This window comes from Mobula birostris, chromosome 4, assembly GCF_030028105.1.
Source record: "Mobula birostris isolate sMobBir1 chromosome 4, sMobBir1.hap1, whole genome shotgun sequence".
NCBI lineage: Eukaryota > Metazoa > Chordata > Chondrichthyes > Myliobatiformes > Myliobatidae > Mobula > Mobula birostris.
The window spans coordinates 55,831,537-55,849,206 of record NC_092373.1 but is presented as its reverse complement, the minus strand read 5'-3'; the positions used below and the strand labels follow the sequence as shown (position 1 = coordinate 55,849,206).

Here is a 17,670-nt window from a genome sequence, read left to right as displayed (position 1 = left end):
AAAGTGTTCCCCTGCACAGATTTTGGTCACCTGCCCTGTCTCATTCCCTAACAGGAGATATAGTATCACACTCTGTCTGGTTGGAACCTCTATGTACTGATTCAGGAAACTTTCCTGAACACATTTGACAAACTCTTTCCCATACAGCCCTTTTACAGCATGGGAGTCCCAGACAATCTGTAGAAAGTTAAAGTCATCTAATATCACAACCTTATACTTTTGATAATCTTTCCAGTCTGTCCTATCTGAGCACTACTACAACATTTTCCCTGAATAGAAATGCCACTCCTCCCCCTTTAATCCCTCCCACTCTATCACATCTAAAGTAGAGCCCCAGAACACTGAGCTGCCAGTCCTGCCCCTCCTTCAAGCAAGCCTCACTAATGGCTACAATGTTATAGTTCAATGTGCTGATCCATGCCCTAAGCTTCTCCACCTTTCCTACAATACTTCTTGCATTGAAATACACACAGCTCATGCTGATCCTTCTGATTCCTGACTTTCTAATGTTGTTAAGCCTACATTTCTCCACAACCATCCCCTCTCTGTTCTGGCACTCTGGTTACATCCCCCTGCAACTCTAGTTTAACGCCCCCCCCGCCCCCAATGTGCAGCACAAGTAAATCTTCCCACTAGGCTATTAGCCCCACTCCAGTTCTCTTCTGCTCAGGTCCCAATGATTGAAAGACCTGAAGCCTTCCCTCCTGCACTGTCTCCTTAGCCAATGCATCAAACAGGAGGATCATACAATTTCTGGCCTCACTAGCACGTGGCATGGGTAACAATCCCGAGATCACAACCCTGGAGGTCCTATCCTTTAACTTAGCACCTAACTCCTTGAACTCACTTTGCACAACTACGTCACCCTCCTACCCATGTCACTGGTACTAACATGGACCATTACCTCTGTCTGCTCTCCCTCCCACGTAAGAATGGTATGGACTTAATCCAAGAGGTTCCTAACCCAGCACTGGGAGGCATATATCAACCAGCATTCTGGCTATCCCCTTTCCCTCTCCTGACAGTCAACTTGTTACTCGTGTCCTGCACTTTGGGTGCAACTACCACCCTATATGTATGTCCTGTCTATCAACCCCTCAGCCTCCCAAATGATCCAGAGTTAATCCAGTTCCATCTCCAACTCCTGAACACGGTCTGTTAATAGATGTAGCTGGATGCATTTCTTGCAGATGTAGTCACAACAGGAGCATTCCTATCTTCGTTGGGAGCTGGCCTCTCCCATCAGTGCTGCTCCCAAGCATTCCACTGGCAGAAGGACCGGCTGGATTGGCAGAAACTGTACCATCAATTTGAATGTCGCTCAGGGAGTTGGACGTGTGTTTGTTCTCTCTCTCACTATTTTCAATGCATGCTATGCACCTGGTCTTGTTCAACTGCATCATTCAAACCATATACGGATAATTAAACAGGATTTGATTTGATCCCACTACCCTGCCCAAAATCCACATTACTAAATGTGCAATAAGGAATAAATAACAGCAGGTGGCCTACACCTCTCCTCCCCAAAGCCTCAAGTCCCATTCTAACTCTAGCTCACTCACACAATGGCCACTCAGCTTAAACCTAACTTCTTATTGGAGATTGCCAAGTGCCTAATTTTATGCAACCAAGTGTCTTCTTGAGAACTATGGTGTACAAAATGTGCCAACTGCCCCCGCCCTTTTCTTTTAAACTCTTTCTCCCTCAATGCAATCCAATATTTCCTCAGGATTGTGCACACAAAATTAACATATGTTGAAAATTCTAATTAATTACATCCACTACATTATCTAGCTTACTCTTGTTTGCCACCACACAAAATATAATAATAATGTTGGTCAAGCAGGGTGTTCTCCATGCAGATTTTGATTGCACATGCCTGGTCTCTCCTGCAGCAACTGCAATATTCTTACAATGTCCTACAAAATGGATCTAATAAACATATGAGCCAAAATCTTTTCCATGATTGGAATGGTTCCATAAATCACATTTTGTCTCGTTCCATACCATTTAAGTGGGAGGCAAGAAAATTCTCAGTGCACATGTCAAGGCATCAGAGAGAGATTTGTTCAATGCCAACTTTGCCATTGTGGAGGGCTAAAAACCAAGGTGGATTGGGCTTGCAGTCAATGGTAAGAAGTGGAAAGGAGCATTGAAAGCCTATGGATTCATAATCAGGAATGTCAGGTATACGATGATTGGAGCAGGGAGAGGGAGCTGTTACGATGATTGGAGCAGGGAGAGGGAGCTTTTTGGCTGAGCATGTAAGAGGGAGCTAGAGCTGTTAACTGGGAGATAAGCCAAAACTAGAAGTTTAAAGAAATAACAATTTCCCATGGACCATACAAGTTTGGTTTACTTTAATTAATGCTACTGCATGTTTCAACTCTCCAAATAAAGTCTGTTTCAATGTGAGTGGCCTATGCATTTCTGTTTTACAGAAATTATATCAAAGTAGGTCTTGCAGTGGCATTAAATGTTTATGTCCACAGAGGACTTTGATCTATTAAGCTGCAACTCCTTTGCTTAATATTAAGACATGTAGAGTAGCAAACAACTGTATTATAATGACATGAAGGTACAAAGGCAACCTCATTGCCTATCCAACAAACCATGAAAAGTAAAGATAAATTCAGTAAATGCATTTGGAATATTATTTTTCCTCAAGATGGAGATATTTTATTTTCATCATCATTCATTCAAAAGGAATTGGTACTCAAGACCAAATATTTGGGTTCTTGAGTCCCAAAATAATTACATATGCTTTAAGCATATTTTTCTGCTACGTATATGGAGGTGATATTGAGCTATTATAACTATCATGTACAAGTATAATGCACTGTCTGGAAAAAAACTTAAATGTTGATTTTCTAAAGGATTGCAGAGTTCTGTTCACCCAATTATAGGAAGGATGTTGAAGTTTTGGAGAAGAAGCCGAAGAGGTTTACCAGGATGCTACCTAGATTAGAGGCATTTACTAGTACAGGAGATTGGAGAAGGTTTGGTTGCTTTCTCTGTAGTGGAGGCAGCTGAGGGGAGATCTGATATGAGGTTTATAAGATTATGACAGGCATAGGTAGAGTAGACAGGCAATAACTTCTTCTACCGGGTTGAAATGTCTAATACTAGAGGGCATGCATTTAAGGTGAGGGGGATAATTTCAAAGGAGATGTGAGGGACAAGCTTTTTTTTAAATATAAGCACAGAGAGTAGCAGGTGCCTGGAATGCACAGCTGAGGTGGTGGTAGAGGCAGATACAGACTCCTAACAACCATTTAAATAGACACAAGAATGTGAGGAAAATGGAAGGATATGGACATTGTGTAAGCAGAGGGGATTAGTTTAGTTGGCCATTTGATTACTAATTTATTTGGTTTGGCATAACATTGTGGGCTGAAGAGCCTGTTTCTGTACTTTATGCTCTATGGAATCTTCTCACCAATATTTCAATTCAGTAGCCCTAGAAATGCTGGAAATTATATTTTAGTGTATGTCTTGCAATTATGCCCTAAAACCAAAATCCCTTTGAAGCACCATTTCTTAGAACATGTGGCTATTCGCAAAAGGCACTATGGACATATTTTATCAAATTACTAAGTTCACTCGCAATGAGTTTCAAATCTTGCAGTAGTTTCATAAAGCTCTGTAACCCATTCCTGATGGCTTTCTCATGTCCATTGAGACTTTTATCGATATCACACTATCTAATGGCAACATTCTTGGTTTGGCAAAGGTTACCTGGATTTTTGCTGTGTCCCCTAGCACAAAAATTTTCACAATTTTGCTTATCCTGCATTTCTTCAGCAACTGGCCAGGGATAACCATTAAGGACAAATATTTTACAGAAGAAGCATTTCCAACTGGATATTCCTCAGCAATTATGCAGTATTCCATTTCCCAGTGAGATATGCCAATAGGTCTGCTCTGCACTCCTAATTTCATTTACTTTTAATAGAAATAATGTTGAATTAAACGTGAAAACTATAGTACTCTTTAAATGTATCAAGTCTTGAACCCAAAACCACCGACTAGTATTGGTTTCAAATGTTCTGTAATATCTTGTGATTGATGTTTATTTCCTCTGCTGTTCAAACAAATCAAGAGAGATCTCTGCAATTAAACATTTGCAGAATCTTTTTGATACTCATTAGATCATATGACAAGATACCTTAAAATATTGCAGCCATCTTCTCTGGGGATAAAACTTGCAAAAGAAAATTAAAACAGCAACAGCAACTGGACCATGTTGCCAGGAGAGACAGCTGGGAAGTTTTCTAGTTCATCTTTCAGAATTGAGCCTAGTCATTCAATTTGTTACAGATGGATCACAGCACGTATAGGGTTCCACTTGCATCAGGATTTCATTTAGTATACGTTGCCTGCCTCCCTATTAAGATACATCTGAAAACAAAATGGCGTGGAGAAATCTTAGAACTGTTGAGTCTTGAAGTAGAACAATAAATGCAGTAAGTGCCATTAAGAACCTGCAGTAAGAACTAATGTCTTGAATCTGGTATTTAAGAAACATCTGAACCAGTCCTCTGTTTGGAGACAATTTTTGCTTCTCATTTCATTTTCACAAGTAGAACTCGCAGATTAATACTTCATTGCTTGATTTCAGGTTGTGAAAAAAAGGGTCATTAATTTGGAGACAACTTTTGCTTCTCCTTTCACTTACATAACATAAGCAGAACATGCAGATTAATACTTGATGGCTTGATTTCAGGTTGTTAAAAAAAAAGGGACATTAATCAATGGCTGATCACACTTGTGAAATTGTATTTTATCCTTCTTTATTACGTCCTGATGTAGGGTCTTGGGCCAAATTGTTACCTTATAACTTTTGTCTCCAGAGATGCTGTTCGACTCCGAGTTCTTCTGCATTCTGTCTGCCATTTCAGATTTCAGCATGTGCAGTCTCTTTTCTCCCAATCAGATTTTGTTTTGCTTTCAAGTGAACTGAATAATATTCAGCATGGGATGCACATACTGAAAGCAGGCGCACTTGAAGCTTCCCTTTCATGAGTATTTCCAAGAAATCTGGAAGAAGATCCTCTACCCCGCCCCCAACATGGGAGGGGGGGGGCTTGATGCTTGATATATTCCTTTGAAAAGGTTTATTCCATGGTTCTTCTTTGTTTCGTGACTGTCTTTGGGGAAGGTGCATTTCAGGGTTGTATACTGCATACATACTTGGAATCTTGCATACATACTGAAGGAGAGACTCAATGCAGATTGAGGACTGCTTTGCCAAGCACCTTCACTCTGTTCGTCACAAGAGGCAGGATCTTCTGGTGGTTACCCATTTTAATTTGACTTCATATGCCCTTTCTGAAATGTCTGTCCATGGCCTCCTCTCCTGCCATAATGAAGCAAAATTCAGATTGGAGGAGCAACACATACTGTCTGGGTAGCCTCCAACTTGATTGCATGAATATTGATTTCTTAACCTAGGAATTTCTCTCCCCCACTCCCCCCTCTTTACTCCCTCTCCTTCTCCCCATCTTCTTATTCTGGCTTCTTGGCCTTTCCTTTCCAGTGCTCATGAAGGTCTTGGCCCAAAACATTGACTGTTTATTCACCTCCTCAGATTCTGCCCAACTTGCTGAGTTCCTCCAACATTGAGTATATTGCTCTAGATTTTCAGGATCTGCAGAATCTCTTGTGTTCATGCTGAAGGTTTTTGTTTCTCTTTGTTCATCCATCTTCATTTCTAATGAATAACTGCTAATAGAAAATGCCTATTCCTTGGGCTAACCATTCCTCTTATTTAAAAAAAAATATGCACAGCATCTTTTCTATGCATCGAACATGTAGCTGCATGGAGCAATCGCTCATTTATCAACTGCTGCCGTGATAATTTTGCAAAGCAACCATGCTTTTTATGTGGATTGACCACTGCACTGTCAATATTCTGAAATCAATTCAGATGTATTTCAATAACACCAGGCTTTCGTGCTTTTCATTGTACTTCAATGTAGGATTCATGGTCCAGCTTACTTATACAGATGGACTTTTATTCCTAGTGAACTGGGCAGCAATGCAAAAGTCCTTAGCGTTTACCAAGCCAATAAAATGTCGGTACATGGGAGTAAAATTCTTGCGCTATAGATTTTAACTTCATCCCAGTGTCACTTTCTATTGGTTCTTTTGTTTCAGACAGGATAATCCATTTCTTTAACAGTTTCTTAGTGCCTTGTTTGTTGTATTATTGCCTGATGTGTGAAATCAAAGTTGAGTTTAGGGATTTCTGGTAGTCTTCCATCTTGCCAACCAATTACAGAACAGTCACAAATCACATCATTTTATAATGCAGTGCATTCACAATGCTCTACACAGGACAATGAAGAAACTTCAAAAGGGTTTCATATTTTCAGTGTTCCAATCTATTTAAAGATTACACATTTATGGACCATGCCTTACACATCTACTCATCATGGTCTACAGTTCATCAATTTCACTTTGCCAATGTAAATGTGGAGAGAATATTTTCTCATTTATTTCCACATTAGATAAATTAGGAAACAAATTTAAATCTCCTGAGCATTGGTGTGAAAATGAAGTTTGAAAATTAATTCCAAAAAGTTGAAGGATATTCAACAGTCTCTGGAAGATTGATTGCAAACACTGTTGATTTCTGGTTCCTTTCTCATTGCTAATATTTTAGAAGATCATATGCAATTCTTACTGCAAAATGGTTGCAACTTAGTCAGCACGACTGAAATGTAATTTGCTATGGGGAGAATTTCACCTTGATGTAAGAATAAATAGTTTCTGCAACATAGTTCTACTTCCAAATGGATTTCGAGAGGTAAACAATTCACATTATCTTTATTCTACAACATGCATGATCCTATACAGAGCCAATGTAAACAACTGATGCAATTAATGCCATTCACAGGCTGACTGAGCAGAGCACAAAGTTGGGTAAAGTTAACATAAGTTTCTCTAAAATCACAGTAAATTGGTTAAAATGGCATTCATACAAATAGCCAATCAACAGAGGAGGCAAGGGTATGTCTTAATAAGTTTGGTTTTCTAAATGATAACTTTGCAAGCAATGTAGCTTTGGTATCAAGACTATTATTATAATTAAAGATTATTTGGCATTATTGGTGAATTTATCGTTTGGGCTCTACCACATTCCTTACTTCACCTTGAAGTTTCTATAGGCTTCAGTTAATTATGCAATTTAACCCACAGCACTATCATTGTTCAATTTATACAGATATCTACATTTATTTCACAATAGCCACAGAGCACAAGTCACCAGAAAGATATACAGTTTCAAGGGGTTTTCTCAAGATCCTCAACCAAAGGCTGAAAATGCTTGCCAGATGGAAAAAGGTTGCACTCAGTGACTACTACTTTGTGATACTCCAGAACATGACCAAATTTTTGTTACGGACCACAGTTTCCCTTGCTGTTTTCCCTGCAAATTAGAGAATGCATCAAGAAACTACGGAAATACTTCTACTACTGAATAATAAAGAATGCCATGAAAAAAGTCAGTGTACCAACTTCAAAAAAATGAGAATTTGATGACACGGTATTATCTCTACTAAATTAAGCAGAAATTGTGTCCAAAATATTAAAATTATGAATGAGTTATTGATATAATTCTAGAGGCTTCATTTTCACGCATACACACACACGCACAAACCTGTGCTGTTACAGGTGTGGTATACTGTAATCATAGCATCCCAAGTACTGTTGTCTATATTTTACACTGACTTCATCATTCCTCCTTACTGCTATCCTTAATGGAATTCTCAAGCAAATTTTTTTGGGTGAGAGAATTAGAATTAATGACAAAGTTGTTTCTTTGGTCCACAATTGTTGCTTTACCAATTTTACTGAACAACCAAGTATATTTAATAATTTAGTAATTTAAGTCTCTTGAACATTTAGTAGTTTGCCCCAGCATAAAATGTTTGCCAGTTTTCAGGCATGCAGTATTTGGTGCAACATATTGCTACCTGCAGCTACAATTTACTCACCTCTTTCATAAGGGTCTACATGTTTTTCCTCTATTAAATTCTTCAAGGTTTCAACATCATTTTGTCTTGCGGCTTTGAATAAAGGACTTTCTATTCTGCAAAGTGAAATCATTTCTTTTGTAATCCATTCTTTAAAAGTTTAAATTGAATTTTTAATGTCAATTTCAAATACAAATACAATATACAGCAAAGTTGCTATCAGTAGGTCAATAATTTGTAACTAATTCTGAACAGAGGTGAGATTAGTTTCACCACTGCTAAACAAGTATGGAATGAAAAAGATTCTCTGGCCAACCCAGCCTTTTCTTTTACAGACCAGAAATACTCCACTCTGTCAAGTATTTTACCAAGTCACAACTTTTTCTCCTGAAAAAAGTTACAATAAGCTTTTGCTACTAACATCTCAAGAGTCAAATTGAGTAAAAACAATCCCCAAATGTTCTGTTGTCAACTTTGGTCTGACATTTCTAACATTTTACAAACTCTTTTAGTGTCAAGTTCCATACAATATATGGTCTTTTCTTTCCATGTGCTCTATTAAAACAGTATCAAAGTGTTTTAAAAGCATTAATAGGCATACGGCTCTGGGGGTGGGGTGGATTTCTTTGAATCACATTTTGCCCAAGGTTATATTAATCCATTATTTCTAGTTCTACATCCACATCAAATACCACACCCATCTTCAAATTATAGGATTCAAAATTTGAAGAATCTAAACCTTTCTTTTCCATAATAAAAACATTGTTTGCTTAAAAATTGCACTTCACCTACTATTATCTCCCACAATGACTCTCTCTACCACTCTTCCTCTCAATTGTGTCAACATCCAATGGAACTGCAATCTTCCAGTTCAGTATTTGTTTTCACACAATTCCAGACACCACTAACTATGATTTTATTATATTCAATTTTAATGGTGAGGCCCACAGGTTGGAGGAGCAGTTAGTCTCTAACTTGACAGCATCAACATCAATTTTCCCCACACCCAGTAACCACTCCTTTGTTTACCTCCCAGCTGCTCATTTCCAGCATCCGTAGACTCAAATCTTCTTTTTAAAATTAATTCATGGATTTCTCCCAGTATTCTATAATGACTCCCCTTTATATTGAATAGTTGGCTCAGAACACATCTCTGGAAATCTACAAACCTATAATCCACTTTGTGCAACATTCACCATTTACCTTTACCATCTCTTTTCTATGCTTTCTATTAAGTTGGATATTTTCCCATTAAATCATGAACCTTTAATTATTATTAGCAAGAATTAGAATATTATCAATAAACTTTCAGAATCATATTAAACCTTCCTGTTTCAATCAACATCAGTACGTTAAATGGCAGATAATTCTCAGTTTGAAGTGATTGTTTCTCAATTTATCGACTTGAAACAGTCATTTTTATTGACAAACTGAACATTTTTAAATGCATTTTAAACAAGTTGGAAAAGGTTTTGTTTGCAAACCAAACACAAACAGCAGTGATTAACTTAAGGTTTTAGCCAGAAAGAATGAGTCAAAAGAAATCAAACGTTGGTCTTATTGCCAGAGAGAAAAGTTGAGATGCTCTATCAAGGTTACATTGTGGAGTAAATGTATAGTCCGGATAGACACACTGAATTGCTCTATCCAGGTTACAATATGGGGTAAATGTATAATCCAGATAGACACACTGAATTGCTCTATCCAGGTTACATTGTGGAGTAAATGTATAGTCCGGATAGACAGATTGAATTGCTCTACCCAGGTTACAATATGGGGTAAATTTATAGTCCATATTTCAAAATAATAGATTCACTATTCAGTCTAGGGATTTCTTCCTACAGTGACCAATGCATAGCTCAATCAGAAAAGGAAGGAAAATAAAAAAGTAAGTAAGAAGAAAGTTACTTAATCCTGCTTAATATTGCTGCATGGAGGTTTGTCCACTCAAAATATATTGAAACATTATTAAGTAAATGTGGATCTTTTGGAAACATATCTAATTTTCCTTAAGTAAAATCTAGAAATACACATGCATATAACAATCAGGATTCTCACTCAAGCCACTTTAAAAATTATTTTTCTGCTGCTTATTTTGTTTGCTCATTCCCTAACCATCCTCTATCAGACCATTCTCTAACATGGCAGTCAGAAAGTTAACAAATTACTAAAATTACCTCAGCTTTACTGCAAGAAAGTGCAAGTACTGAGTAAAAGGTAAGTTTACTTATCAATTTCCCTCATCCAAATGAGAAACTACCTACTCCTGTTCTCCTCATCGAAAACTGGCAGAAATTTCTCGTAAAAATATCATTGAGTGCAATCTTTATCTTACCATCCCAGTGCACACCTTGACCACATCATCAGCCTTTATATAATTACAAACCAGATAAGGCAAAAGCTTTTTCAAATATCATTGGCTTGTTGTTCCAAGATTATAACCAAGGTTTAAGTACACCCTGATTAACTTGTTTTTAATATACAAACCAAGTTAAAATGACTTTTACTAACATTAAATTTGTTCAGAATAAGGTTGCCCTAAGTGTTACTTATGCACATCAGAATACTCAGCAGAACACGTGCGATGGACTGGTACAGTTATGCCTATTGGCTAGCTGTGAGGCTAATCAGGCAAGGAATTTCCAGTTAAAATGGCACTACCGAACATATGCGACAACTCACTGGTACTTAAAAAATTCAGAAATCCGACGAAAAACATATTTTCTGTGATAAATTATGGTAACTTATCCCCGTGAAAGGGTGAGCGATGGCAAGGCGACTTCAGGGGTCTAGGCCCCCAGCCCTTCGCAATAGCCAGGTCCAAGTGTGAGCTACGAAATGCCGTTTAAAGAATTTAAACGCCAGCCCAGATAGAGGCAAGAACCAATTTCGTTCGATCTCCGCAATGATCAATCCTCGCTCCAGCGCACCGGAGCTTTTCGCTGTTGTTTTTTTCAATTTAAACACCGCTCCATACAGACTGAAATGACGGTGTTGGGATCAGAGGCGAGTGCCGATTGCACTCACTCCCTGTGATGGTCACTCCTCTCTCCATGGTGCTGAGGCCATGAAGACTGCCCTGGCTTCTGTGCTCGTGCCCACCGATACGGTGAACTGATAAGTGAGGCTTCGGGCCTGCTCCGAGGTTCGGACCTCAGGACTCAGTTTGGTTCCGAATGTCGTCGATCGCTTTAATTGTTTGCATGATGTAATTTTTTTTTCCTCTTTCACTCACGCATTGGGAGTTGGTCTTTTATTTTTTTCATTAATTAGGTTCTTTCAGTTTCTTGCTTTGTGGCTACCTGTAAGCAAACAAATCTCAAGATTGTATGATTTATACATTTTTTGATAATAGATGTACTTTGAATCTTGTGTTTCTGGCAATTAGTAATACTTTCTAGTTATTTCTTTTTAATTCAAATATTCAAAATACATTTAATATCAAAGACTGTACAAGTCATACACCTTGAGATTTGTTTGCTTACAAGCATTCATTTATGAACTAGTAGTATTCTTAGGCAGAGCAGATTCAATGGGCCAAATAGCTGAATTCTGCTGCTATATCTTATAGAGTCTTAATGCAATAATACTTGTCCAATATGCAATTTTAGTGCATCATTAATATTCTCATTGGAATTGAACCTTTGTGAATATTATTCCACATTTTCAAATAATGTTCCAGCAATTACTCCTAGAATTTTATTAGGGTTGGGAAGCAAGTACTTGTGATCTCACTTAACTGCCATATTTATTAGATAACTTATACTAAGCTTTGGATCACGGAACTGAAATGTTTCCAAAGACAGAGGTCAAAGTAGTAGCATCCTTCATGTTGCCAGAGAGTACACTTCTGGTCAGCAGTTGTTGGTGATGAAAATATTCACTTTCACAAACCATCTGAAATGAAGTAGTCAGTCTAAAATAATGTAAACTAACGGCAACTGATTGGTGCTATGAAATTATTTCATTTTGTATTTTAGAAAGCCATTCATCCCAAACACAGATTATAATTTTTGAACACAGAAGCAATTTGAAAATGCAAGACAAAAGGGTAATGTTAGGATAGTCATGGGGGATTTCAATATGCAGGCAAATTAAGAAAAATCACGTTGGTGCCGGTCCCAAGAGGTGGAATTTGTAGAATGCCCAAGAGACGGCTCTTTAGAGCAGCTTGCGGTTGAGCCTATTAGGGGATCAGATTATTCTGTATTTTGGTGTGTATACTGACCAGAATTGATTAGAGAGCTTAAGATAAAGGAACCTATAGGGGAGCAGTGATCATAATATGATAGATTTCAACCTGTAATTTGAGAAGGAGAAGCTTAAGTCAGATGTATCACTAATACAAGGGAGTAAAGGGAATTATATAGGCATGACAGAAGAGCTGACCAAAAGAGGTCAAAGTCAATATTACAGCTAAAGGGAGGACATACAATAGAGCAAAAATTAGTGGGAATTTACAGGATTGGGAAACTTTTAAAAATAAACAGATGACAACTAAAGAAGTCAAAAGAGGAAAAGATGGATTCAAAGATCAGCTAACCAATGATATTAAAAAGGATACAAAGAGTTTCTTTAAGTACACAATGTATAAAAGAGACGAGAGTAGATATTGGACCACTGGAAAATGTTGCTGGAGAGGTCGTAATTGAGGAACAAGGAAATGGTGGATAAACTGGAAGTATATTGCATCAGTCTTCACTGCGGAAGACATCAGCAAGATGCTGCAAGTTCAAGTGTGTCAGAAGTATGTGAAGTTGCTACTACTACGGAGAAGGTGCTTGGGAAACTGCAAGATCTGAAGATAAATAAGTCAACCAGACCAGATAGTCTACACCCCAGGGTTCTGAAGAGATTGTGGAGGCATTAATAGTGATCTTTCAAGATTCAATGATTTCTGGCATGGTACTGGAGCACTGGAAAACTGCAAATATCACTCTACTCTTCAATAAGGGGGGAGGGGGGCTAAAGAAAGCTAATTATAGGCCAATTAGACTGACCTCAATGTTTGGGAAGAAGTTGGAGTTGATTGTTAAGGATGTGGTTTTAGGGCACTTGGAGGCACATGATAACATAGGCCATAGTCAGCCTGGTTTCCTTTACAGAAATTTTGTTTGACAAATCTGTTGGACTTCATTGAAGAAATAACATGCAGGATAGACAAAGGAGAATCAGTAGATGTTGTCTACTTTGATTTTCAGGAGGCCTTTGACAAGGTGCCATACATCAGGCTGCTTAACAAGTTAGGAGCCCATGGTAATACAGGAAAGATACGAGCAAGGATAGAGCAACACACACAAAATGCTGGTGGAACACAGCAGCCCGGACAGCATCCATAGGAAGAAGCATAGTCAACGTTTCGGGCTAAGACCCTTCATCAGGGGTCCCAGCCCAAAACATCGACTGTGCTTCTTCCTAGGATACTGTTTGGCCTGCTGCGTTCTACCAGCATTTTGTGTGTGTTGCTTTCAGCATCTGCAGATTTCCTCATGTTAGCAAGGACAGAGCATTGAGTGATTGGCAGGGGGAAAAGAGTGGGAATAAAGAGAGCCTTTTCTGAATGGCTGCTAGCGAACAGCAGTGTTCCACAAGGGTCTGTGTTGGGACCGCTTATTTTTAACATTATATGTCAATGATTTGGATGACAGAATTGATGGCTTTATGGCCAAGTTTGTGGACAATATGAAGACAGGTGGAGGGGTGGATAGTTTTAAGGAAACAAAGAGGCTACAGAAAGACTTAAGACAGATTAGGAGAACTTGAAAAGAAGTGGCAGATGGAATACAGCATCAGGAAATGTACGGTCACGCACTTTGGTAGAAGAAATAAAAGTGTAGACCTTTTTTTTAAATGAAGAGAAAATTGAAAAATTTGGGGCGCAAAGGGACTTGGGAATCCTCGTGAATGATTCCCTAAAGGTTAATTTGCAGGTTGAGTCAGCAATGAGGAAGGCAAATGCAATGTTAGCATTCATTTCGAGAGGACTAGAATATAAAACCAAGGATGTAATGTTGAGACTTTATAAGGCAATGGTGAAGCCTCACTTGAAATATTGTGAGCAGTTTTGGCCCCCATATTTAAGAAAGCCTGCGCTGACATTGGAGAGGGTTCAAAGAAGGTTCACAAAAATGATTCCAGGATTGAAAAGCTTACCACATGTGGAGCGTTTGATGGCTCTGGGCCTGTACTCATTAGAATTCAGAAGAATGAACAAGATCTTATTGAAACCTATCGAATGTTGAAAGACCTCGACAGAGTGGATATGGAGAGTGTGTTTCCTATGGTGGGGGACCAGAGGACACAGCCTTAGAATAGAGAGACATCCATTTAGATCTGAGGAATTTCTTTAGACAGAGTAGTGAACCTGTGAAATTTGTTGCTACAAGTCTGCGAGTATATTTAAGGCAGAGGTTGATAGACTTTTGATTAGTCAGGGCATGAATGGAAACAGGAAGGCGGCAGGAGATTGGGGCTGAGAGGGAAATGATCAGCTATAATGAAATACCAGAGCAAACTTGATGGGCCAAATGGCCTAATTCTGCTCCCATATCTTATGGTCATGTGACAATTAATATAAACCCTTCCGGATTCTCAGAAAGGCAATTGCTGAAAGAACTCAAAGCACAAAACCTTCAAATTTTGATAACTACCTTTAAAAGCCAAGTAGTAGTGACAAAATGATCTATGTAAAATGCGTTTTTCATTATAACATACTAGCCTTTACTATATGAATCAAAGGCTTCAAATTAACGAAAAGTTCCAGCATTAACTGCAGAAATATCCAACTATTAACTCACAGTTTAGAATGAATACTGTTGATCTTCACATAGTATTAATGCATGTTAGTTATCGTGGCTTTCTAGCATTACTTGTTGTGGTACCCTGGCACAGAAAGTATGCCGACAATGTAACTCTAAATGAGATCTACTTCAATCACTCATACCATAAATAAAGGGGGTTTGAGACCTTAAAGTAAAGGAAGAGCTTCTTTACTACTTTCAGAATATATACCACAAATTATTTGAACTTGCATACCTCTAAATGATCTCCCCCACTCCAGCCACAGACATACTGTCCCTAGGCAGCTCTGCCCTCAGAAGCCAAGGTCACTATCAGCAAGAACTTGCTTGCCTCTAAGATAATTCCAGGCAGCAGGAGCTGATCAACACCACTGCTCACATTTTGTTGCTGACTGAAGCATTGGGGCCCCATCTACTCTTCTCTTCAGGCAAGTCAATTTGAGAGGGATGCAACATTCTGAAAATTCAGGCAGGGGTAATTTCACGTTGCGGTTTGGGCTCTCCTTACCAACCCAGGGTTCTTCATGAATTTCATGGGGTACTAATCCCTCCTTGGCACTTTCGTTCTTGTACAGTCCACTGTGTCTCCCATAGATCACATTTTGCTTCAGAGTGTCCGAGAAACACCACAGGCACAGGGCCTTCCGCCTACCAAGTTTGTACTAACCATCAAGCACCTTTTCCTTTTATCCTAACCAATCAGCACATTTTACCTTTCTTTCAATCTCACCAGTACATCTCCTCCTCCTCTCTCCCACCCTCCCAGCAACTCAAATGCTCATATATGCACAAGGGGCAATTTACAAATGGTTATCACCCAATACCCTCTGCATGTTTTTGGAAAGTGGAAGGATATCAATGCACCAGATGAAACCACATAGTAACAGAGAAAACATGCAAACTCCACACAACAGAGTTAAGGATTGGTTTTCAACAACATTTTCAATTTTGACAGCACAGTTCAGTGCAAGTATACCGAAAACCACAGGACCACCAGCAACCAGTGGAGAATGGCAGGAGGCTGTGCTGTCTACACCTCTTTGGGAACTCACCAGGCATGATTATAGACAACTGCTATCTGCGACCACATGCCCAACTTATTTCAGTGATGCCCTACAGAGTTATGAGCTTTATTCCTCCTCGTCCACCTCAGATGACAGCATGGAGTTCAGATTGGGCAGGAGAGCCGAAAAAGAGATGGAGTGCACAGATCTCTATTGGGAAGATAAAAATAACCAACTATAGTGCAGATGGAATGAATCATGAAGATACACAAGATCTTTTGCATATTAGAGAAATTCAGTAATTCCTCTGCAGCACCATGTGTATGAGCCTGGATTTTCCCAATACTCATCAAGAGGATGACCCTCTCCTCCTGCCTGGTTAGGCTCTGAGCCTGGAGGGTCTACTCTTATCTGCTGGGATTGTCTTCCATTCCTTGCAACTTTGGCCTGGAAGACAAAGGGGAAGCATTAATTCAAAATGCAACAGTAGCATAGTTTGCTTGTCTATCATGTACTTGCCTGGCTCCAAGCAAGGGTACACGTACACCAGGAACTGCCCACCTGCCTATCTCTGAACGTGGATGTAACTGAGTAAATGAGTGAGAGAAAGAGACAGTTACAAACTGAAGGGGTCCAAGTACAGTGGCTGAATTCAGCACGCACCAGGTAGTAGTTCCAAATGATAAATCCTTGCCTTATATATCTAGTGAGTTTATAAACTCTCTTGTGGCATTGCTCCCATGTTCCTGGCAAGTCACTGTGGGAGGATTATACAATGGCCATCTCCTGCCAGCTGCTATTCATTGTAGTCCTGAGTTTCCTCCTGGCCTTTCTGGCATGAAGGACCTCCCTCCTACTCTCCATTGCCTCCACAAGAATCTGGAGATCATGATCTGAAAAACATAGTGACAAGTTCCTTACTTTCCCTGGTACTCTCTATCACTTCTGTCAAAGAAAACATGATTAGCCAACTCTCTGTGACAAGGTTGTGATTTGGTATAAGGTGTATGCTAAGGGCGAGAGTCCTGATCTGATTCAGTGGTGTGAAGTGGCAGTAGCTGTGCTGAATTTGGTGCTTATTCATTGCTTACCCTCACTCCTTGATCTACAGTATGTGGCAATGCATTCAATGAGAATGCAGCTGTGCCTTTACATCTTCAGTCACATTCTAAGCCTGCTTTCCTACTACACTACCCTGGCCTGCGTTTACTGTCCTTTATAAACAGAGGAAAAATACTGGCTATTCTCTAGTCCTCTGGGACCTGGTCTATGGCCAAACAGGATGCAAAGAACTTTATCAAGCACTTGTAATCGCCTCAATTCTCTCTCGATAACCTGAGATAGATCCCATCAAGCCCTGAGAACTTATCCAGTTTAACATTCTTTAAGAGACTCTCCATTTTGATATCAGCATAGCCAGAACTGTCTCCATACCTCTTCCTGATCTCATTGTCCTCCATTCCTTCTCCTTGGCAAATAATGATGCAAAGTACTCATTTAGTACCTCGCCCATGTCCTCTGGCTCCAGACACAAATTCCCACCTTTGTTCTTCAGTAGCACTATCCTCTGCCTAGTTACCCTTTAATTATTTTTAAATGCATTCATTAAAAAATGCCTTGGAAATCTCTTTAATTCTACTCATCAAAGATATTTCATGGCTGCTGTTACCCTCCCTCATTGTACACTTTATTTTCTGCTTTCTTTATGTTCCTCAAAGATCTTGCCTGATGTCAGCTTCCTGGACCCTGCATATATACTTCCTTTTTCTTTCTGACTGAAAGAAATTGAGGATGCTTCAACAAGAAATCTCAGCTGACTGAAAAGCAAGAATACCGTAGAAGCTGGAAATCGCAAATGAAAACGCATGGACCCAGAATGTTAACTCT

General features: G+C 39.1%; 1 protein-coding gene across 2 annotated transcripts in view; it reads right to left on the bottom strand.

The window, feature by feature from the left end:
• The window catches only part of LOC140195912 (transient receptor potential cation channel subfamily V member 6-like), an 88,821-nt gene that overhangs the window by 56,051 nt on the left and 15,100 nt on the right, over positions 1 to 17,670 (bottom strand). For both annotated transcript variants that reach the window (XM_072254580.1, XM_072254581.1), the window contains exon 2: positions 8,001 to 8,095. In XM_072254580.1, coding sequence (XP_072110681.1) covers positions 8,001 to 8,095 — 95 coding nt within the window. The remainder of the gene's footprint in view (positions 1 to 8,000; positions 8,096 to 17,670) is intronic.